The 24,808-nt window shown below is 37.7% G+C and overlaps 1 protein-coding gene across 1 annotated transcript in view; it reads right to left on the bottom strand.

Moving 5' to 3' along the window:
* Window positions 1–24,496, bottom strand: part of LOC100377649 (NEDD4-binding protein 1-like) — a 53,452-nt gene extending 28,956 nt beyond the window's left edge. The window contains exon 1 of the mRNA XM_085505066.1: window positions 24,482–24,496. Coding sequence (XP_085361192.1) covers window positions 24,482–24,490 — 9 coding nt within the window. The 5' untranslated portion in view covers window positions 24,491–24,496. The remainder of the gene's footprint in view (window positions 1–24,481) is intronic.
* Window positions 24,497–24,808: the final 312 nt, after the last annotated feature.

The raw sequence follows: 24,808 nt of genomic DNA, 5'->3' as shown, positions 1-24,808 counted from the left end.
TTCGAGATCTCGCAGTTGAACGGAAAATCACCTATTCAGCATAATTAGTCCTGTCTATAATATATTATATGCTCTTGACATATACATATGTTTAATATTAGTAATGATGCAAATACTCTATTAATTGTGAATATATTCATTATTAGTTATTTTTCAGCAATTTCGATTCATAATATAACCAAATATGGCGAAGAATTTAGAAATTAACAACATCCTGCATCAGAATAATAACAGAAAAACGAATTACAGCATTCAAACTTATAATTGTATACAAAAAGCCGATCACGTTGAAATTGGCCGTGATTCAAGCACTGTTTATTTAACGTCCCATTGATACAACCGATTGATTGAAAACGATTCAAATTTCTGTAAGAAGTTGCAATGATCGACAACATCAAAGACGACAAAGACAGAGCCATATATTTACTGTAAACCACTCAAATTTCGCGAGAAACTAATTTTGCGAATCAGTAAAAATCGCGAAATTTTGTAGCTTTGAAATTATGTTTCGCAATAATGATAAAAAAATCATCAAAAAATTGACCACAAATTAAGCAGTTTATAGCATATCTATCTTCTTAATTGAACTGGAACACGAGCGAGATGAAAAAAAAAAAAAAACGACGACGCCTTCATCGTACTCGTGTTAATGATAGTATTAAAGAAAAGCGTTATATGACCTTCGTGTTGTCTCCGTCTAGATCACCGTCTCGGTTGTAGCTACAGTTGGCATTGAAGTCAACGAACTGCGCAATAATCACCAATTTAACAACCATCCATTCACCGTCGATAATATTGTTACGGGCCACGAGGTAAATGAGATCGTGACTCACGTACAGGAGCGTGGCGAATGTATCTACTCATCACTCAGAAAAGATTCCCTTTGACCAGTTCACTCCCTTGCGGAAACGCTGTGTGTATTCATCCGGCGAATTAGGAGTATTCATTTATATTTGAATGGAATGTAATGGCTGATAAGAATATCTAAAAAAACACGACTGTCACGACTACAGACTTATATAACGATACCATTGATTGCACAGGTTGGTGCCGGCAGTAAAAAAAAATCCTGACGAACATTTGTCAGATTACGTTGATTTGTGGCGTCACCGTAACAACACTGATATTTGGAAACATCCGTCTGGATTCTAAAATTCAATGATTGTAATTTCGATAAGAAAATAATATGTATTAACTGATAAAATACGACCAGTTGATACGTTTGTGTGATTTACCTATGCGAGTTATATATACACAGCATGGCTGGGTTATACCAAAGACAATAGAAAAGATTTCTAATGTCTTTGGTTATACTCGTATAAACACAGCATGCAATAAAGCTATAGGTGGCGCCCTCTACTGTTAACACTTGATTATCAGATATGCACTGGATGCCACGTGCCGAACTCGCTCACTTTTTTGTTCACAATTCATACAATACAATATATCCCTTTATTTATTTATTATTTTAAAGACAAAATGACAATATCCACATGTCTGGTGGACGTAAGATGAAATCTGCCGACAATGATAAGAAAACAGGCTCATAAGATACAGTAATACAAAGTGAATTCGGAAAATTTTCAATACAAAATGATTATGATAGGAACACTAGCAAGTGGTAAACTGATTTTATAAATAACTATGTGTAACGAGGTCAAGTATAGACCATTTGAAGCAGTCGGGAGAGGAGTCGTCGCCTGCACATGCGTCAGGTGGCCATAGCGTGTCATTGTTTACAAACAAGTGGCTACTCATGAGTTTTTAGCGTGTGTTGTTATCATCGCCTAGGACTCAATTCCCGCGCGTGCGCAGGGGACGACCCCCCCCCCCCCGCTTTAAAATTATAAAAGTATTCTTGACGTACTGGTAAGCAGACATTCATTAAAGGACGGCAGTCGTCGTGCCGCGTCCTGTTCGATATGGGACTCATAGCGACGTATACAACGCGTGTAAAATACATAGTTTGTTTACATGAAATTCGAACACGCGCTGCGCGACGACCACTGCCCTTTAACCTATCCAGTTTTTAAATATAAAAAAACAAAACATGAGAGTGCGGATGATGCTGTTTATATTATAATAACTGAAATCTACAGTTTATGTGCTTTGCCGTTACTTCCCGGAATGACAGAGGCGGGAAAATATACGCCTGTTAATTTCAAATCGTAACACGACAGCTTACACAGGCTAATTGGCTACTCCTGCAACGAATTGGCATTAGAGAGAAGGTAGGCTATTAAAACTGAAGAATCACGAAGACATGCATCCTTAACCGTTCTCTGTCACGACGCTTAATGAAGTCTGCCTTCCAGCTATTGTGGGAAAGACCTCATGGGTCTTGTCGTTTTAAACTTACATGGGTTGCTATGGTGACGGTTAAATGTGACGCTTACGGAGTATCTCGTTTTACATGTCTGCGCGATTATACCGTGAGTTGGGAAGAGGTTTTCACGCCGTAGAGGCGAAGCATGCAGGTAGCAAGCGGGCGTACAGCGAGATCTGGTCGGAAACTGTTAAGGTAATACCAGTGCGTGCGTTGGTTATGAAAATAGCAATTCTATTAAAAAAACCCAAAGAAGACAGATTTAACGTATCGCTGTTATTGGAGTCATACGCTCCCTGAGCGAGGTTGGCGATGATTGTGTTGAATGTAGTTATTTTTTACACGCTTGTGCGTGTAGAATTACTGCGTCGTGACTAGGACTGCTTTTTTATGGTAGCTGGTAAATATGATTTGGGCATTGAACCTTACACTATAACATCATGCTTTTATTTCGTTTACCGTATATAACAATTGTATGCGACATTATGACTGTTGTTATCACTATTATCAGAAGTATTAGTCATAATTCGAGTATATTTTACGTACTATATCATATGGAATCATTTAAAAGATAAAACGATACTCAAATGTACAAATTATGTCATTTTCTTTATTTATTACATGCAATATTTAATTTTTGCAATGGTGGAGTAATGTTTAGCCTGTTTTAGGACATTTTTCTATAATTGTTTCCTGTGGCAACAAGGTTACATCTCAAATTTTGCTCAGTCACATAGGGTGAACATTTACTTTGTTTTTAGTTGGTGTTTGATGACGTAATATGTCAATGGAATATACTTCTTTTATTTACTTATTTTTTGTTGAGACATTAGAGATCGATGTCTTGGATACAACTGACACGGATATTGTTAAATTATCACTAAGTTCACCGGGGTTCATCACAAAAGGATACCTCTTACCATTCTACGAAATGTACTAGGCTACGACGTAGTACTGGTCAACGATAAAATGCTGAATTTGACTTGAGACCAGCAAAAAATGAAATGTAGACATATGATAGAGGCAGGTGACGTAAATAATACTAATATATCTATTTCGCGGCCTGATGAATTTAGCAAAATAGAATGTGAATTCTAGTAAGGAACGCTTGAATTGCCCTACTGTGAGGACGGTGTGGGCAGGATTCCTATAGCAATTCAATCGCCTCTCCTCTCCGTATAGTTTCTCCAGTTCAGTACAACCACAATACATCGTCGGATGTTGGCAGTGAAGTCTGTGATGAAAAATGGTGTTATCGGATAAGCCATGTCATGTAAGATTACTTCTTCAAACGGAGATATCTTGGAATGATTACTTCTTCAAACGAAGATATCTTGGAATGATTTCATGATATCTCTTGGTAGCGTGTTACCATGGTAACTAATTGCATAACTACCAGTGGATAATGCTGACTGTATAACGACAGCGAATTTAAAACTGATACACGATTACAGATTCATGACTACAACCAGACTGAACAAGCCTATTCAATTAAGTCAAAGTACTAGTTCACAAAGAGAGTTCAATTCAAAGTCGTCCACTGGGTTAATTCACACTATCATAATCACGACTGAATATGTTTTCAGTTAAGAGACTGACTGTGACATGTATGCTTACGGAATATCGGGGACCAAATATGATATTACATTTAATGGAACATCGGCAAAAATGGCCGCCCAAATCTCATTGAGAGTCTTTGTCCCTCAAATAGTCTTTCACCCCAGCCCCGTCATCGCGGACGAAAATGAATTCTCGAGGCTGCTCTCGCGCTCATCGATATCTCGGCGTCCATTTGCATCTGAGCTGTATTAGTTTGTCTAGTCTAAACGTGAGAGCGGTGCCAAAAATGAGTTGCCACTTAATGATATTGTTATAGTTTTTTGTCAAACTAATGATGTTTTTTTGTAACTCATGTCGGTGAATGACATTAAAATGTACTTGTGCATCATGATGTAAAACGCACTGTTTACTACGCAACATTCGAATGCCCCATGCGTGGTGACTGAAACTTAGAATAAGTGATAGCAGAATTAAAAAAAAAACTATTCCTACACAAATCAATAACAGAAAAAAAAATATCTGCAAGTCTCAATCTTGGGAGACACAATTACAGCGTAGTCATTACGGAAAAAGAAATTAGCGCAAAACTGAATGAAGGAAGCAAATACTATTTTGCATTTTTTTCTGCAATTATCCGGAGTTTCTTATGGTCCAAATATAATTGTAACATCGGCTGTGACAAAGTAATCAAACCCAATCTCATTTTTCCGTTAATTCCATTTTTGTAAGACTCTGTCACTAAAGGATTTAAGCGTTTTTTGTTTTGTTTTTAGTGATTTTTAGGACGGAGGTGGTGAGTGATGACCTCTGTAAGCCTTTCTAAAGTCCAGAATACAAATACACGTACCGGCATCCCATCACCAGCGGAATGAGAGAAAGGCAAACGCGACATCCTATATTCACCTGTATCCAAATACCGGCAACTGACATCCCGTCATCACCCCCGAAATGCAAATACGCTCAGCACAACACCTGTATCCAAGTACCGGCAATTGTCCACCGTGCTGTTTCTGACGCCGTTTGCATTATTGGTACACGGCTTGTTGACATAATTAGAATGGTAAAATAAAATGACATCATGCTGTCAAATGACAGCAAGCCTGCATCCAAACCATTATTATTAAATTCGACATCACGAATTGCTGCGTATGGGAATAGTTTAGCTAATCTGCACATCACGACCAATAGACACGCAACGGAAAAAATAAATTACAAGGGGTAGACCATTAGACATTCTGGGAGGGCGATGGCGGAAAACTCTGCAAAATATTTGATTTTTGTCACTCAGTTGTTGTTGTTGTATTCCATGACATATTTGCTGTAATTTATTTTCAATTCTGCGGAATATCCTTTCCCAAAGATTTAAGATGACACACAAGCGTTATAATGTACATAACATAACGCAGGATTTTAACATCGTGTGGGTATAGAAGCACACCAATTTGGTGCAACATTTTGCTTGTTTAATGTAATTTTCTGTTTTTTGGGGGGGGCAAATCATTTCCTATTACCTACAGATCTTGATCAACTTTTTGGGGAAAGTACGCAAATATATTCTGTGAAATGGATCAAACTTTGGCGTACAACGCACGAGGAAGACTTACATAATATGTAATATTATATTATGATACTACAATGTTTTGTTTCACTAAAAACAATAAACTATGGATTGAAAAAAAGAATCTTAGGTCAGTCTTGGCGGAAAATAGACCCGAGTATATAAACATTTTCTGCATAAAATGATTCAATGTTTATATAATTTCCCCGCGTATAATAGATCGACAGATGACATACCACTTTCGACTAAACATTAAGCAATATTTAGGAAATGTACCCTTTATCTCGCGAGAGTTACGTGGTTTAGAGAAAAGGAGAATCGTGACTGATATTTGGTTTGATAGATGGGTGATAAACGACAACAATTACATGGAGTATTGTAATAATGTCCTCTCAATTCTCGCTACACAGACTTTCGTAAAGTATGCTTACCCCAATATCCCATGTTAAATACGATGGATTATGTACCTACAACGAACACTGCAATATCAGTGCCAGAACTCGACCAGCAACACGAATTCCATTCTAAATAATGGAAGCCCTATTGTATATTTACACCGCATCATTCGAATAACGGACGGATGTTTTGTCGCAATAGCTCAAACTACTATATGTTACGTTTGACCTCAGCCAACTTACAAACAAAGCTAATTTGTCGCTGACAATAAACAAGTATTTCTATTGATATCAAACCCGGGAGTTTACTTCCAGTGCAATCTTATTAAAATACGATGTAAGTACGGGCTCCTTTTTTTATTTTATTTTTTTTTATTTTTTATTGTTGTTTTTGTTTATTTATGAGTATTTTTTGGGTTTAACTTTTAATAACAGTTATTAAGTTTTTTATATATCGTATCTCGGCCGCCTTAACTAAAAAAAAACAAACAATTGGAGCTTATACGTAGACCGGAATTTAATTAGAATGCTTCCAGTGGAAAGCTTTATATGTATCTGCCAATTTTTGTTGAGCCAATGTGTCTGTGCTGGAGTCCCATTTTGAGGAAAACTGGAGTAGGGTCTACAATTTCAGCATTAATGTTAATGAAAATACGTTAATATCGCCGATTTTTTTTATTCCAGTTTCTAATTATTTTATATTTAAACTTGACACAAACACAAACGCGTACAAGACATTTATGCTTAATTGTTATCGGCTTAATGCTTGAGATATATGCGACCAGTGAAATAGCATCGAACAGAAATTTCGGATATTTAAATATTTAAAATAAATTATATGTTGTTTGATACAAATATAGTATGATTATTTCTCTGTAGATTAGTTTTCATGTTTCATGAAATATCGTGAGTTATGTGAAGTCTTGAGTTCATACGTATAGAATAGTATAACTTCCCAAGTTGCATTATGGGATTTGTTATATGATATCGTGGGTTGAGATGAGATATTATGGCTTGATCTATAATGTCTTGATTTATTTATAATATCGCGAAGTTTGATATCAATGACGTTGCGAGTTTTGATTGTGATTCCCACAAGTTGTTTATGAGTTTTGTGTGATATCATGAGATGTTTGTGATATCGCGAGATTTGACTTGGGTTATTTATGATAGCACTTCGGATTTTTGCAACACAGCAAACTAAACGCATGTTCAGACTCGCCGATTTTACGTCGTCTTGGCGACAGAAAGGTTTTCATTTTCCGTTCAGTGTATCATCTCTGTAATCAATGCTGGCACTGTAGGCATTGAAAATGATGATATTCCAATCATTTAGTGTAAATACACCTTTCCATTGTGATACCTAGTCAACGTATCATGAAACAATACTGTTATTTTGGGTATCGAGTGAATTATATTTGTTTTTGCATATTCCTATCTCAGTCAGATGGAATAACTCACGATATTCCACCACTCAAGCCTAAGGCGAAATACTTATGTTTCACCAATTAGAAGAAACAGATTTCGGTGTTCAGTAATTGGGACAAGGAACGTCAAGCCTTTTTAAATGACGTATATCGGCGTGGGTTTAGTAGTTGAGATTCGACTGATACACTGAGGGTGGCGGAAACATTTAACATTACCACGTCACTGAAAAACCGAGACTTGGGAAAACTTAGAGAGTAAAATTCCCGTCGCCATATTGATTTACTTCCGCTAACTCGCGTCTTAAGGAGGCTTGGGGTTTACAACGACGGAGAGAAAAGCTGGGGTATCATTTGATATATCAGTTACTGTATAGAAACGTACCACTTGACAGCCTTTATGTGTATCGCGAGTGCGAATGAATTCCGCTGAGTACCCGGATGGGCTCCCGACAGGGGCTATTAGTGCAGCAACGATATCACACACATATTTAACAAGAGTTTGCAGTGAGGGTGGGGGGGGGCATTGTTTTTGTAAGATAATTGATAAAATCAGACATTGTGCACAATTACAGGTGAAGTGGAACAGTTAGAACTTGTGCTAAACCACAGTCGCTAAACGTAATGAAACAAGAATTGGTGTTATAATCAGAACATTGTTTACAGTAGTCTACCTTTGTGCAGGTGCAGCGAATAATATGACAATATAAGCTTTCAGCGGTCACGCGTGGTTCCCTGTTGCCCGATCTAGTCGACGACTGGTTCGGCCGCAATGGAAAAAAAACGACAATGCTTCGCACATGCGGTTTGGTAGTATACTAACTTTCACATACAATGTTCCAGTAGCGATATTTGAAAACACGATCCATGGCACGTCACTGTATTCAATCCCACTAGGTTGTACCTCCCACTTAAAAATATGCTAATTTATGCAAATTAATTCAACATACATTCAACACGATAAAATAGCATATTATTAGTATATACGATTAATATTTCAAATATTGTGCATGGAATGTAATTTAAAATTGCATAACAATATAACTCGTTGAAATAGGTATAATAGGTATTATGCTTTGTAGATAGTGACCATATGTATGTTTTATTAAATTCCGTCACGACATTAAACGGTTCCTATTTGACCCCGATTGAAGATTATAGAGGGTAATAGAATTACATGTATCTATTTTTCAAATAGGTATTCGCTGAAACTTGTGGATGAATTCATTGAACGGCACTCACGAGACGTCATTTTTTGTGCATTTCACTGAGGTTAATTCAGTCCGCTACTTTTATTGATGGGATAATGTTTCAGCTCTAAGTAATCGTATTTGCACGGCATGAATAGAGATTGTGACAAACTTCATATTGTGGCATTGTCAGAGTACTAGTTACATCAGCGTATGGTTCGTCGCGAGATTATGAATTTGGACTAAATGCATGCTTTATGCACTCCGATTGTCAGTCGATTTTTAGGGTATTGACCGAGTCTTTCTTAGTTAATGGTTTGTTACGTAATTTCCCACAAAATTACTAGGATATTCGGTCTTCGTATTTTTTTCACTAAGTTCCATTAGAATCATGTTCCGCCCTCTAGTGGCGAAACACGTCTGTGACGTAATGTTCAGCCCTCTAGCGGCGAGCATATGTGACGCAATATCCCGCCCTCTAGTGGCAAAACATGTCTGTGACGTAATGTTCCGCCCTCTAGTGGCAAAACGCATCTGTGACGTAATGTTCCGCCCTCTAGTGGCAAAACGCATCTGTGACGTAATGTTCCGCCCTCTAGCGGCGAAACGCAATTTGGACGTAACATACCTCGGACCACAAATAACTTTATTAGTGGTCTGAGAACACACGTAGACAAAACCCTGGTGAAAGCAATGTTTTGTTTAAGTTTGACTCGTCATCTTTAGAATATCGTAAATTTTTCAAACCACTATACAGAAATACTTATCACCTACGAATACTTACATAAAAGAGTTTCATCGCTAGGGGGCGTGATATTATTATTATTCAAGATAAAGAATATATTGCACAGTCCCTTTATCTGTATGATAGAGAGACTGTCATTATTTTGATGGGTTTGAGTAATGTAAAATTGTCGGTGTGATCGCGAACCCTACTCGAAAATAAAATGTTTTTATCAGAGTTCGATCTGTAATAAAAACGCCTTAGTCCATCTTGAATTTTCAAAGTGAATGTTCTGGCAAAGCAAATGGAGAGAGGAATGTCCGAACGGAACAACATCGTGCAGGCGGACAATGGTTATACATGCAATGTATTTTATTCGCGTCGTGTGCATCGCATGGGACCCATGTCAAACACGACGCGTCGTGACGACTGTGCTGCGACGTGAAAGGAAACAATAAAGCGATATTCCTACGTGAAATACAAAGATTACGCAACCCAGTCGGGAACCCGTACAAAAATGGATTACATATAATTGGGCGAGAGAAAACAGTAGGCCGCGCATCCAGTCCACCACTCAAAAACCGTTGTTGCTCATACCCCCACATGTCCCATAATGCAATGCGCAAATGCAGTAAACCAATCAATAACATCGAACGATGTGTTCCTAAATGAATTGTTATGAAATAACAATTTCAATGACGTGAAATCAAACTCGTGACCAGCGAGAACTATAAACAGTTTTTCCTTTTTTCAAAAACAGAGAAAATTTAGTGTTCATTCTCACATGAAAAAAATACATGACGAGATACATTGGTTTTCATTTTTTCTCAAATTATAAATTTATTTTTATTAGCGGAGCGCGGCCGAGTGTATGGCATAAGATGAACTGACTGATATTACGATTATGAAGAATCGTGCACGGGGAATTGTTTTTAATAGAACCGACATCAATCATGTGTAATAGAGTGCTATATTATTATAATGGGGTCACGTCTTGTGTATTTTAATGTTGTATTACAGTGAAGGGCAGAAAGCTGGGGTCGTTATAAATGTTTTATAAATACACATTGTCATGAATCAAAACAGATTGAACAACCCAGAAATTGTATTGTGACATCATCGTTGGTTCTAATCAATATTAATAATTACTTCAACATTAACCAATCAGCAAGCGCCTCATTACGGGCGTAGACAATGTTTAGCTATTGGGCCAATCACTATTAAATAAAGCTGTCGATCGTTATTTACATTTTTGTTATAAATACGGTTACAAGCAAAGTCCTAGCCATGTACGCTCCACGGTATTTATTTCTGTAATTTTTATTTATATGTTAGTGTTCATTTATTTGAGTTTTTAAATTCTTTTACTTATTATTTTGTAAACATATCGTGTTTAGTTGAATGAGTCATGATATTATTTTCAATTTGGTGAACACATGAAATATATAAATGCACAAACTTTCACCATCATTTTATCAACCCTAAGAAAAAATAGTATAAACCAATTGACACTATAATATCAGAAAGGGCTCAATTACCCGAGTAGTACAACTGTGCTGAATTTCATGTTCTTAACAATGGCGATAAAACGTTTTGCAACATTTATTGTCCGCACAGGGGATGGCGACAGGAAATGACGACAGAAGTTGGTGACAGGAAATGACGACAAGAGATGGCGGCAGGAAGTAGCGACATGGGTCGGAACAGCTCGGGTTAGTTTGGCGGCGGAAGAAACATAATTTGTGTCAACTGCTCTACTGAGAGTTTCTAAAAAAGAAATTGCAATAATTGTGTTCGATATTGTATTCGCGGATAAACAGTACAGTCCAATCATGGTAAACTAACAGTGTTCTTTTTTTTTTTGCAACAAACATGGTTCGTCTTATAACGCTAGAGTGCTTCGAGTTACTTGCCTTTGTTGTTCTCGGAAATCTGTTTATTACGCCACCAATTTGGTAAGCAAAAATAGATGTATGTTTACTCTGCGTAACCAGCACGGGAAACGAGTAATTAGCATCGCAGTGTATTATGGGTGAAGTAATAACACATATCACTTGCCTGGTAACCAATCGACAGTTGTCCACAATTGTCCCGGAAATTAATTCGATTCATTAATTCCCGCTTCTCTAGACGAGCCATATAAAACGCGTATCGATCATCGAATAACAGGCGTGTATATTCATGTCCCCGTTGTCCCTGGGCACGACGTTGCCAGTGTTGCTATGACAACGCAATATTGTCTACTAAAGATAGCATTAATCATTCGATATCCAGTAAAAGTCGTGACTGCATCGTCGTATTTGGGTGTGACGTCACGCCAATTTGGATCAAGGCCATTTATAGACACCAAACGGTTTTTTTTTTCATTCATTGAAGTGTGAATTATATTGTAAGTCAAGAATCAAATTTACGTCGACCACACTGAGCCCTCAACTGTGAGGGACTGTTTTTGCACAAGCCCGTGAGGAAACGAGCTACTGTTAAATGGACAATTTCAACTCACACGAAGCAGCAATGAATAAAGTGCACATAAATAGAGAAAGAAAATTCGCATGCTCAACAATTACATCAATTAAACAAGTTCAAATTCGTCATTTAGCAATTCAAAGTACACTTACATTCAAACAGAGACGGCGCCATGAAACTTTGCATCGGCCTTGCGCCGAAGGTGCGACCTTAATAGAGGGTCCGGGGGCATGGTCCCCCTCACAAATTTTGAAATATAGACCCTCTGAAACGATATTTCCTGCATTTTGAGGAGCAAATTTTGCTTACACGAGGGTTTCCAGTTTGATTTTGGAGGGGCAACATTTATTCGAGGGGACTACCGCTCTCTCTGCCCCCCTTGCCGCCAATGTCAGATCAAGCTTGCATCTCTCATCTACTCTCTTTTTGTGTTGTATATTTAATTACAGCATGATTTACACCCAGAATAAGCAGTGATGTGACCAGATGTCACACATACAGACAGCCATGCTGAAGTTTGATTTTCTCTCTTTTATTCATAGCCAAATAAATATTAGGGGTTTTCATTGCTCGCGGAAGCATGAGAGTATAATCACGTGCTCTCAAATACAATCCATAAATCGGACCAATCAAGAATCGATAGCCCAGTACCGCAATGATTGGCTGAAGACATCATCGCGTCATTTCAAACGTCACTGACACGTGACCGTGCTTGGGGTCGCCTACATTTAACCATGGAAGGTAGAAACATGCAAGACTGGGGCTGTGCTATTGGTACAAGGATATTAGTGAATACATAAGAAGAGAGTCACGAAGACACCGGATTTAAGTCCTATTAATAAAAACACGCGATCGATAGAAATAATCTGGGGTATTATAACCAATCTCACTGGGGACGATTTTATAACAGTGCTGCGAGAATATTATTTATCTGTCACGACCACCATTTCCCCGGGCAGTATCGTGGCTGTGACACGCTAAACTGAACGCGTGGGGAGATAGATATCTATAAAAACGATGTCAATTCATTAGATTACACCAAATGTTCATCGGCACAGTGTATGACTTTCTCGTTATTCTGACAAATGCCGCAATACACGGCGCCCTCGTTATTCTGACAAATGCCGTAATGTACAACGCCCTCGATATACTGACAAATGCCGCAATATACGACGCCCTCGTTATTCTGACAAATGTCGCAATGTACAACACCCTCGATATACTGTCAAATATCGCAATATACGACGCCCTCGTTATTCTGACAAATGCTGTAATGTACAACACCCTCGATATACTGTCAAATGTCGCAATACACGGCGCCCTCGTTATTCTGACAAATGCCGTAATGTACAACGCCCTCGATATACTGTCAAATATCGCAATATACGACGCCCTCGATATACTGACAAATGCCGTAATACGGCGCCCGCGATTTACTGACAAATACTGCAATGCACAACGCCCTCGATATACTGACAAATGCCAAAATGTACAACACCCTCGGTATACTGTCGAATGTCGTAATAAACGGCGCCCTCGATATACTGACAAATACTGTAATGCACAACGCCCTCGATATACTGACAAATGCCATAATGTACAACACCTTCGGTATACTGTCAAATGTCGTAATAAACGGCGCCCTCGATATACTGACAAATACTGTAATGCACAACGCCCTCGATATACTGACAAATGCTATAATGTACAACACCCTCGGTATACTGTAAATGTCGTAATAAACGGCGCCCTTGATATACTGACAAATACTGTAATGCACAACGCCCTCGATATACTGACAAATGCCATAATACACGGCACCCTCGATATACTGACAAATACTGGAATGCACAACGCCTTCGATATACTGACAAATACTGTAATGCACAACGCCCTCGACACATACCACAATGCACGACAATTATTCTGTGACTAGTCCAAAGATTTGATAGTCCATGTGAATTATCATGTAGGCGCTATATAGTTCTTGTATTTAAGTGTCTGTTGAGTGTTGACTCGCGTTGGCAACACTTTGCCCTTATCTCGTCAAATATCGTTGTAGTTTCAGACATATATTCCACTGTGTCGATTTTAATTAATTGACCTAAACCACGGTTACTAGAAGAAACCGCGCACAATATAACGATGATTTGCCATGGCGTGGATAATTAATACAATCACATAGCGGTGCCGAGTCTGTGACCTATTTAGTTTTTTTAATACATATAGCATTTGCAATACGAGTAATCTACCCCACCAGTCACGATATAATAGTGTGTTTTTTGGCCATATTTAGTCAACAATTTATATCAGCATAATATCCTTACTATAGCAACAATGGTAAAAAAAAAAAACGTTATAATTGTGCATGTATTTTACCTCCATGATCTGTGACACTTCCTGTCACGACAAACAACAACTGTCATAAAGCAACCAATACAAAATTTGCGCCTAGTTTCGGAATCGTCGTCAGAATATCTATCTAAGCACCGCTACCATAGCAATATTTTACTTGAAAAACACTGGCAAAAATGAAAAAATGAATTTCGTGTAATTAATTAACAAATACCGAAATATACGACGCCTTCGAAATAGTGACAAATACAGCAACCGAACGCACGACACCCTCTGGTTTGCATGCACCAGACAGTGCCGAGCCCTTGGCGTCATGTACGCAATTTGACGAGCTTACGTGATGTCAAATTGACAAGGCACGCTACGGTCTATTTAATAGTAGAAAGCAGGCCGACGTTCATCATTTAGTTAACCCTTGTACTCTAAATGAGAATAACATATTACTCCACAAAGACGGGGATTTACGTGATTTTAAACAATTTATTATTGATAAATGGAGTATAATTTCATTTTAGAACACGTCAGTTCTATAAACTTTGTAAGTCGTAAAAGGTTGGATAGGCTGCATTATTGCTACTAATTGTATATAATATTGCTCGTCGTATACAAACATTGGCATTTCAGACGACTATAAGAATCCTCAAAGCACAGGAGTCGTCACCTGAGCTGGGACCTGAGCATGCGACAGACAGACAGTCAGTCAGTCAGTCAGTCGTGGCGAGTCTCAAACAAACAAGCGTCTACCCATGAGTCTTTGCGTTTTTAGCGTGCGTTGTTATCGTCACTTCGTACTCAATAGTTCGCTGGTTCCCGGCGTCCTTTGCGAATGGCAGGTAGGAAATGGAACAAGCAACGAGAAAGTGATGTACCAATCAGAATGCCGGATTTATTACTAGTTACCGGCCTCTTGTGGCTTGGTACGCCATGACACTTGAGGCGGGAACCAGCCAAACTCAATAGGTGATTTTCCGAACAATTGCGAGATCTCGCGAGATGCATGAAAGACGCGCGTCGAACGTCTGCCGCAAAAATCGAACGATTTGATTTTGAACTAGAATTTCTTTATTTCGTAGCTCACATCGACCGGCCGATCTTCGACAGAGGAATATTGCTTCCGAATACCCTTACTTAATCGAAATTGCCTATCATCAAATGTGGACAGCACATTATTAAGCATGGAAATGTCCCCGAAATACTTTCGCGTTTGTCGAATCCCACGCGATGTTTGACGCGACTACGACGCTATGACCTTTGTTTGTCCTGTTTTTACGTTCGATTTCACGCATAACGCGTGATTCTCGCAGTGTACGGAAAATGGTCTATTCCCGCGCGTGCGCAGGCGACGATCCTCCGGTTCAAGTGGTTTAATCATGAGACAATTAATATTCAAGTGAGATTTGACGGTGAATTTGATGGCGTGCTCAGTCAACCACGTTAAGATGTGACACTAAAACCGGAAAACTGGTCTTTTACTATCAGCACGATGTTTCTATGGCAACTTTTATTAGTATGTATATCATATCGGTATTTTACGAAGAATAAGTACTGCTTGAAGTACAATAATTCTCATAATCCTCATTCAGTCAGCTGGTTGATGGATGGCCGGTTGCTAAACTAATCTGAAAATCACGATTCCACGCATCAGACTAGTATGTCATCAAATACGCCATTTTATTGGTTTAAAATTTTGTATTTCAATATATTTTCCTTAAACTTCCCCGGCACTGTAAGCAGGGGAGGTAAAAACTGCCCCGAGTCGCCCCCCAGTTGTGACGTCACATGGCAGTCGAACAAAAACTTGGCAGGCTCGTGGCGCCCCTTGGCACCCCGACGCAAACGCACTCCAAGTAAAAACAAAAACTATATAATGTGTATTATTTGTAATACTAGTATGTAGATTAGGTAAAATATTTATATACATATTTAAAAGATCGACACAGATTACTATTCTGATAATATTGTAACAGCTGTGTGACTAATTATTCTATGCTGTTTCCATGGTGATTCTTTTCGTCATACTAGTGTATATCCTGCCCAGAAGAGAGAGTTTTGTAATTCTAACTGCGTAATTCACGGCCCCTACTACATATGTGAAAACAAGAAACGGCACCTTTACAATCGTTATCAAAGATCACTGATTTCCATGTCCTTTATATACTTGTCGCTATGTGTCATAAGTGAAAAACGCAGATCAACAAAATGACAAACACAAAACTGTCAAGTCAAATCATTTGGGGAAAGACGCATGGACCACAAGGACTGTGCTCAGGAAGTGACGTCGACTGTTCTCAAACGAATGAAAAGATTGTGTTCTACGCATGGCATCGGTCATTAATCACTGTAAATTCTAATAAAATATAATACGTACTAGTAGTTTTTGAAAGATAGGTGACATTGATGCCATCTGAGATCAACCATGTAACAGTTATCGTATTTGTCCATGATGATCACACGATACATGTGTGTTTGGTTAATACGATCTAAACATGTATATGGTACAAGATCACTATACAATTGCCATAGCAACAGCAATAACTTTTAGTTCGATATCACTAAATCAAAGCCTCCGCTGAGTCAAACAAATGCCGTTGCCTGTAGCCGATTTACTCACAAGTAATCCATCGTGAGATCATCAGCGGTAATTTTTGGCACAGCAGCTCAAAAAAGGACCCCAAGACAAAAAATAAGATAGCTGACACCAAATTACCGACGCAGAATACATGGATGCACAAGTCATGTTATTTCTTTTTGTTTTCAAATTGTTTTTTGGACTTTACTCAAGCTCTGTATTGTGTACGTTCCAAATAAAATATCATGTATCCTGTATCCTATAACAAACACCAACGTCTTTCAACCAGTATACTAGTAACTAGTTTTGCTGATAACGGTTCTTGTTTAACATGGGAATCTAGCAATTCCCACTACACCCAAGAATGGCCTGGTAAATGACAAAGTAACTCGGTATTCATATATAAGCTAGGTGTTGTTCCGTATATAATACCGACCATGCTAGACGACTTTTGTTTGGGAATATCTAAACATGAAATAAACAACGATTAAAAATATATCCACTCTCACACATACAAAATAGGTAGTTATGTTGTTCTCGTGACGTTAAATGCGGAAGTGTCTGTACAGTATCCTTATCCATAGTCTACAAGTTTCTATACAACTAGTGTTACCGGGTAGTTTTATTGATTTTAATAACACATCTCAATCATCGAATGCTTTCCAAAAATTCACTATTTTAATTTCTCTGGGATGTCTTAGTATATGACGTCATGCATGCAATAAGCGTTACATCCATCATACCTGTAATCACAAAATAAGATAAAAAATCCCAAATATATAGAAATGTGCGAATGACATGAGATCGCCATTGACTTCAACTGTTACACGGAAGTAGTTGAAATGATATTCATTTTTTCCTTTGAGGTACCGAGAGGGGAAAAATTACCAGTTATTATTTTATAGTTTAATTGCGATTATAGTATTCTCCACCAGTTGCTAAGCAACTATACCAATATATAGGAGGATACGATCGTGTACCTTTCTTGTTAATATTTGCTTAGGAGAATAAATTTCGCGGAAATCTGTGAATAATTGGCGGGGCTTGCTCTTTTTTTGTCGTTCACTCTCAGTTTTTGACGTTTTCGCTGTTTCTTCACAAGATAACAATCGGGTCTTCGATTTGTATGGACCTCTTAGTTTTGGAGATAGGGTCCGTTAAACATTACAGATACAAATATATCACAGTCCGTGTCCGCGTTATTGTGGCCATAACTCGGAATCAGAGGCTCATATACAAGCCGTTATTTTAGCTCATTTCGCGGTGACTAGTCAATGGTTTCTAGATCGTTAGCGCGAAGGTCAATGTTGAAAGATGACATTTCAATAGCCACGATACTTAAAACAATAAATTGGTTCTTGACCGCGGATAACCAGCTAGTTTAATATCAAATGTGTTCTATATTGTCCAAACTTTATAAATACAAAAGTATTTGATCCACAAGGGATGTTGCCATGCGACGATCTTCAAATCATATTACGAAACCTCACAGATGCGAGCAGAACGGTTTTCCCCGGGCCCGTACTCGTATCGCGTAGAATGAGACTGCTCGACACATATCATACATATTGTTCCCTCTAATTATAGGAACAAGTTCATTTTGCAAAAAGAAAAAAAAAACAGGAAACAATGAAGGTAAAAAGGCAGAGATATCGCGTGAATTGAACCCCGGCTACCATATGACGTGTACACCCAGGTACGATTACTGTCCCAGGCTAGGCGCGGAACAGCTTAAATAATGCGGTGAGCAGAGGTGTTTTTGAAGGAAAAAAATAAAAGAGAAAGCTCCGAGGTGAAGCTATACAAAACTGCACGGATGAGACAGCTGGATGGAAATCACCGCCAGCAGGATATCAATCAATGGCGACACAGTTCCTCAACGACGTGAGGAACCGTGGCAGCGATTAGGGGATTACCCTATTGCTCTACGCGAACGGCACAATGACATCGTACAAAGGTGCTGTTCGGGGACTGTCCCATTGTGATTTTGTCCGCGTTTGTTGTGTGCTGATTCGGTTCCTGAGTTACTATTATTCGTAGCCTGGCATATACACTATTGTACTCTCTACCCGGAACTCATTATCGTATATTTTTGAAGTTCATGAATAAATCAATATAGAAAACTTTATACATCGCCTAGACAACCCATTGTAAAACTCGTAGAACTTTTCATATCATAGAACTGAGGCTGTGACACATCGCTATATCATAAATAAGTAGTAAGGTTTCGCTCGCATAAGAGGGAAGTATAGTTTCCGCGTGTCGGTGTACATCATCGTCGGCGCTGTATTTGTTGTAGATGTAATATCGTTATGACAGCATTATGACAGCGTTATACAGTCAACTAACAACTAAATGCAATATATTTCCTAAATTTAAAATATCCGAGTGTACTTACACCAGCTGTCACCGAGCTGTTCAAGAGGTCAAAAAAACTGTCGCCAAGTCTGGGTATTTAACGCGCGATGGACATCGGCACCATCGCCGTAGCATTATGCATGACGAATACGGAAGTTACGTAGAACATGGAACTGAAAAAAAAAAAAAAACGCTGTGCGCACTTTGATTCGCAGATGTTTCCTTAATATAACAACTAAAATTTCCTGCGGGCCAAATCGGAAGTAAATAGTTGGCACTTTTTCGACAGTAACAGGTGGGCGAAATGATGAGTGTCGTTGGTTGGTCAGAGCATAAGATCTACTAAATTTCATTTATCTGCAAATATGTCGATACAACACTTCCTAGGATAAAGCGTTGACTGGCCAAGAAAACCCCGATACAAAGAAAGAACTGCGGAAATCGGAACCCGAATTCTCCAGGCACCACGGAAGTCTATATTAAGAAATTCGCGGAAGACTGCGATAAGTGAAGTGAATCGCTACATTGGTTTCGGCGATGAACCTAATAATAATTTAATAAAACAGTTATGATTCTCAAACTACTATACTTTAACCAAGTTACTATAGTAACCGTGGAATAACTACTTGAATGTCACCAGGCCTCTGAATCTGAATATAGTACTATGCTAAAATTAGAATAATTACCATCAGAGCGAGCCTCGGACCAGTGTCGGATTTACCTACAAAAAATAACTGATTAATTTTAAAACCAAGGCGATATAAGATACCGTTATATTGCCATGGTAACTATGTTAGATACATTTCTTGTACCCGCGTTCTGTTTGACGCGTAGACCCCCCAAATGAGTGTCGACTGGCCCCTAGATAATTTTATCACGACCCGCGTATGCCCTGGAACCATTAATATTTGAACAAGCGTTGAGGTCCCCAGTTCTGTGCGTCGTGACTAGCTTATCTGTAATATTGATCAGATCTACACGACACACTGACACCATCAAATACATACGATATTGATACTGATATCAGATTGAAAGCCGTATATCAACAATTGCTGCAAATATTCGGGTTATGCCCAACCAATTACTTTTACTGCCTTGCATTTTTCTCTCGAAATAATTCGAAATACTTTATACTTATGATGACTTTTGATAAAATAACGGTACTGCTGAAATTTATTTTAAAAATGGTAATTACTAGTATGAACAGTGTAGTGTCAGTGAGCATGAAATTAAGAAAGGTAGACATGGCTCCCAAATTATCGAGCCTATCAGAAACCTGTTATCATGCATCTGTTACGCCCACTAACGCGTCCACGCACCCGCCTACGCTCACTCATGGCCGTTATCTCTGGCATCTCTAAATGAGTTCGCGCGATAATAGACAGTCGCAGTATACAGAAATCGAGTAAACTGATGTAGTCTCATGTTATGAATGCACCCCCAGATCATACTTACAGCTGCATTTGGGTATCAGGACTGCTATGTGAAATATGGTATTAATGTGCGCGATTGGCAGCAACCCAGGGAATTACTGCGGGCGGAGTAATTAGGAACAGTTGCGAATCTTTGTGGATATTTTCATGCGTCTGAATAATCTGAACAGATCAATCTTATCGTGTAAACCGGCCTTTAGCAAATTCAATTCGAATAGACAATCAGATTGGAAACCGAGACGATCGCCAACGTTCACATAATAGTCTCAATACCAGAATACAATTTTGACAATGATCACATCACGAAACTCTTAAGTATAAATTAGTCACTTTCATTACCACGAATTATCGCATCGATGGAAAAACTGATATATGGTTTCCGCAAATCCACAATTAGATAGATCATTTGAACTTCACATCTCACTTTGTATGACACCCACCCACCCACCGTTTTGTGATTTACACCCGTCGGATTTGACCGAAATGGTTGACTGGCATGCCTTGTATTGCGCCCTCTGTTGACTGTTTTTAACCCTTTTAAAGTCAATTGTGGCCACGTGTATAATTATAGAAAAATACAGAACAATTTGGGGGGGAAAATTATAGCATAATCTTTGTCGCTAGAGGGCGCAGTGACCATTCCTTAGAACCTTCGACCGTGAAAATTGTACAAATCGGCAAAGTCCCTAGAGCAAGCACGAAGTGAGAGAAGGGAAAGCATTCCACAGCTTGATGACATCACGAATATTTTCCTGATTTGAAGCAGTTATACAGTTAAACTTGGATAAACATCACACACTGCAAACTGAACTGAAGTTATTGTCAACATATTCGAACATCGCCACGATTACAGGATGTTGATGTCATGTAAACAGAGATTTTACGAAAGTTTCTCTATTGTTAACTCAAATGATTTTTCATGATTTTCAGAAGGGGTGTCGTTCAGACGAAAACCAATCAATTAGGCAAGCATCTCGGTCCACCAGTTGAGACGAAGACAAATGACAAATTGAAATATGAAATATTGATATATTATTTTAGTTGACAAACTTTAGGTTTATTGATACTTATATGTTCGTGTACATTGAATTTAGCGCATTTTAGAAAAAAAAGTCAAATTAAACCCCTGTTAAAGATTAATGCACTCACAGTACATGGCACAGTGGTGCGCGTCCACAAAAACGTAGAACGTTCTGTGACGTAACATCTTACCTGGATATCGGGATCTATCACAGGGAGTTGGACAAACTTATGTATTTTAATAAATTATTAAATAATAAAATGTTATATAACTTTTCTTTTACCACCCCCCTCCTGGTCTTTTTTTTACCCCCCTTTGTTTATACCACTCTTTCCTTTAACACAACTTTGTTACGCGCTAATGTTCTATGCAAATTTTACCCTATGTGTCTACAACGCGCGTTAAAATTTGCATATAACATTAGCGCGTAACAAAGTCGTGATGAAGGAAAGAGTGGTATAAACAAAGATCAGTGATTACTTGAAATCGATACCAGGAAAGAAAAGTTATATAACATTTTATTATTTAATAATTTATTAAAATACATAAGTTTGTCCAACTCCCTGTGGATAGGCCCTGTGCGCGTTATTGACTCAATAGCATCCACGGGAAATAACATAATTTGATTTACGCCGCGAATACCCCAAAATTACAAATATAAACATAAATAAATAAATCTTACTTTGCATTCCAATTAGTACCTGGTTTAAACGTCATTGTGTAAAATATTATTTTCGTTTATTCGCACACATTTGGTTCAATTATTAAAAATAGATTGACACGTGACCCCTGTGTCCAATTGCTTGAGGATACCATTTTAGCTTTTTATGAGAGCGCGCCTTTTTGTTTCTTGGAAACAGTTAGCATAAAAAAGGGAATGCGTGTGTATAACCACGAAGTCATATCTCTGAAATTGCTGATTTTATTGGTGTGACTTTGTAGTAATAAATGATAGGTGAGTGACGTGACATGCATCTGATGTGTAAATAGATTGGGTCATGTGAGAGGGGGAAATTGGAGGTACGGACCCTTTTTAAAAATTATTATTATTATTATTATTATTATTATTATTATTATTATTATTATTATTATTATTATTATTATTATTATGACTGCGTTACAAAATTGTTATTGGGTACTTTGAAAAATGATAGAAGACAAAACCAACCTGTTTGAATGTATATGTACTGGTATGGATTTTCTTTGAATATTGTTGAGTGGACCCGCCCTTCAGTGTCGTGCTTGACAGTGCACATAGTAGATCTACTCAACGGTTATTGACCCTTTTAATAACGAGCCCCCTTCTTTCCACATATACTATTTCACCTTAACATATCACTGGCGGCCTGCCAACTTTTGCTACAATTCGCAACATTTCCTGGGAGATTGTTCTTTTAACAATAAGATGTTCTACAGCAGCACTGGTCAACAAATTGTGCCATTTATTGGCACTTTTTTATTGTGACAATCATTCGTGTACTGTAACACTTTTTAAAAAAGTTTTCTCGACTTTGAACAATTAATGTAATTATCTTAATTTAGTTAGGCCCTTCACGGTCAAATGGGTCTACGACATATCGTCGAAAATCAAAATTATCGTTAAATTATATTTAACTTAGGACGAAATCATGGTAGAGAAGAAATGATTTTCGGAGATCTAATGTCAGAAAATCACAGTTTTTTAGCATGTCGATGATTACACTTGATTCACAGATAATACATGAAGGTTTCTTAACTTTTCTAAACTTAAGTTTTCTTAACTTAAGTTTTCTTAAGTGATCTTAAACTCTTTCTCTATACATAATTGATAACATTGTGCTATGTGTTTGTTTTTATTTTAAAATATGTAACTTGACTCTTGAAAAACATAGTCAACTAAAAAGTGACCTTAAAACAACCAACTACAATCTGATTAAAAACTAATGTATTCTATGGCGTGAATTTAATTACCTTATATATGTTATTTTACTTTTCCTATATATTTTTATTATTTTGTAATTTATTTCATTGTTATTACGTACATCCGCCATTACCAAAACGTTTACAAAACTACCAGCACATAAATAATATATTCAAATAAAATTAAGTGAAAGAATCAAAGTGTATGATAAAAATAAATGATGAAAAACATGTTTAAAAAAATAAGAGAAAAAATAATTGCCCAAACTAAGATCTTTCAGTGACCTTCTATAAAAACTGACATTTCCTGAAATCATTTCTATTACACAACCGACAAAAATTTCAACAATTTATACCATATTATGTAGTAGTTTTTCAACGATAATTTTGACTTTCGACAGAACGATCATTTGACAGAATGTCGTGCACTGCCACCAAACGTCTACTACGTTAGAAGTAGAACTTAAGTTAGAACTTATTAATATCGCACGACATTAAATGTTCATATTGCTTAACTACAAAAGCTTCGTATTTCAGCCAAATATTGCAGTTTTCTGTTTTATTGGACTTATACACAACCCATAAATTAAGTTTTCAGACACAACGATGATGCAACAGTATTTCGTTTATAAACCTAGTCCAAAAATATTGAAAATTTCAAGATAACCAAAATTCACCGACTTATTGAGGAAACACTGCTAAAAAAACAATTGAAGTTGACCGACATTGAATAAATTCGCCGAATTTCAAGTTCGAAGTCACGATTTCTTTGTTAATATCAGGTGATTATCACGTTTATCAACGTCACATTTCTTCGGGGACTAACAGCTTTATATTACAATTCTGTGAATTACGGTATTGTTATTTTTAAAAATGACTCATTCGCATGAATATCGATCTATTGTGATCCATTACGGATAGGTATAAATTTGTAATCTTTTTTTCACCAACCAACATGAAAAAAATGAATATAATCATGATGCGTAAATAAACGAACAAGAAACCTTCTAGCAAACACGGTCGTTTGTATTTAACATACTTGCGAATACCTTTAAAGCAGTTCAAGGTAAAGAAGTTAAAAGCCCTGCGTTATAAAAAAATGTCCTATCATGAATATCATGAATTTAAAATTATTATAATATAATTGTGAAAATGCAAGTACTGTGCGCCAATAGTGATATAATTGTTTTGAGATACACGTACCTTTTCCATATAATCCATATGGCTGAACATTCTGTGTCTTTCTAAAAGTCGTCAACTGTTACAGTATTGCTTTGGTAATTTCTAATTGTAATATCAGTACACCAGCGATATTATGTCCACTCTGGCTACCCGGCTACGTGCAAGCACGGTTTATAAACAGTGTGTGGGTTGTTATTTTTGACTCTGACCCGTTGGAGAATCCACGCTGATTTCCAAGTACGTGGGGAATGTGCGCACTGGACGTGACGTCATAGATCGACATAGACTATCGATCATTTAGTACCGGTCTCGCGACAGACTATACGATAGTAATCATCCTGTCCGGGG

This window comes from Saccoglossus kowalevskii, chromosome 11 (assembly GCF_978046115.1).
Source record: "Saccoglossus kowalevskii chromosome 11, keSacKowa6.1, whole genome shotgun sequence".
NCBI lineage: Eukaryota > Metazoa > Hemichordata > Enteropneusta > Harrimaniidae > Saccoglossus > Saccoglossus kowalevskii.
This window is presented reverse-complemented; position numbering and strand designations above follow the sequence as displayed.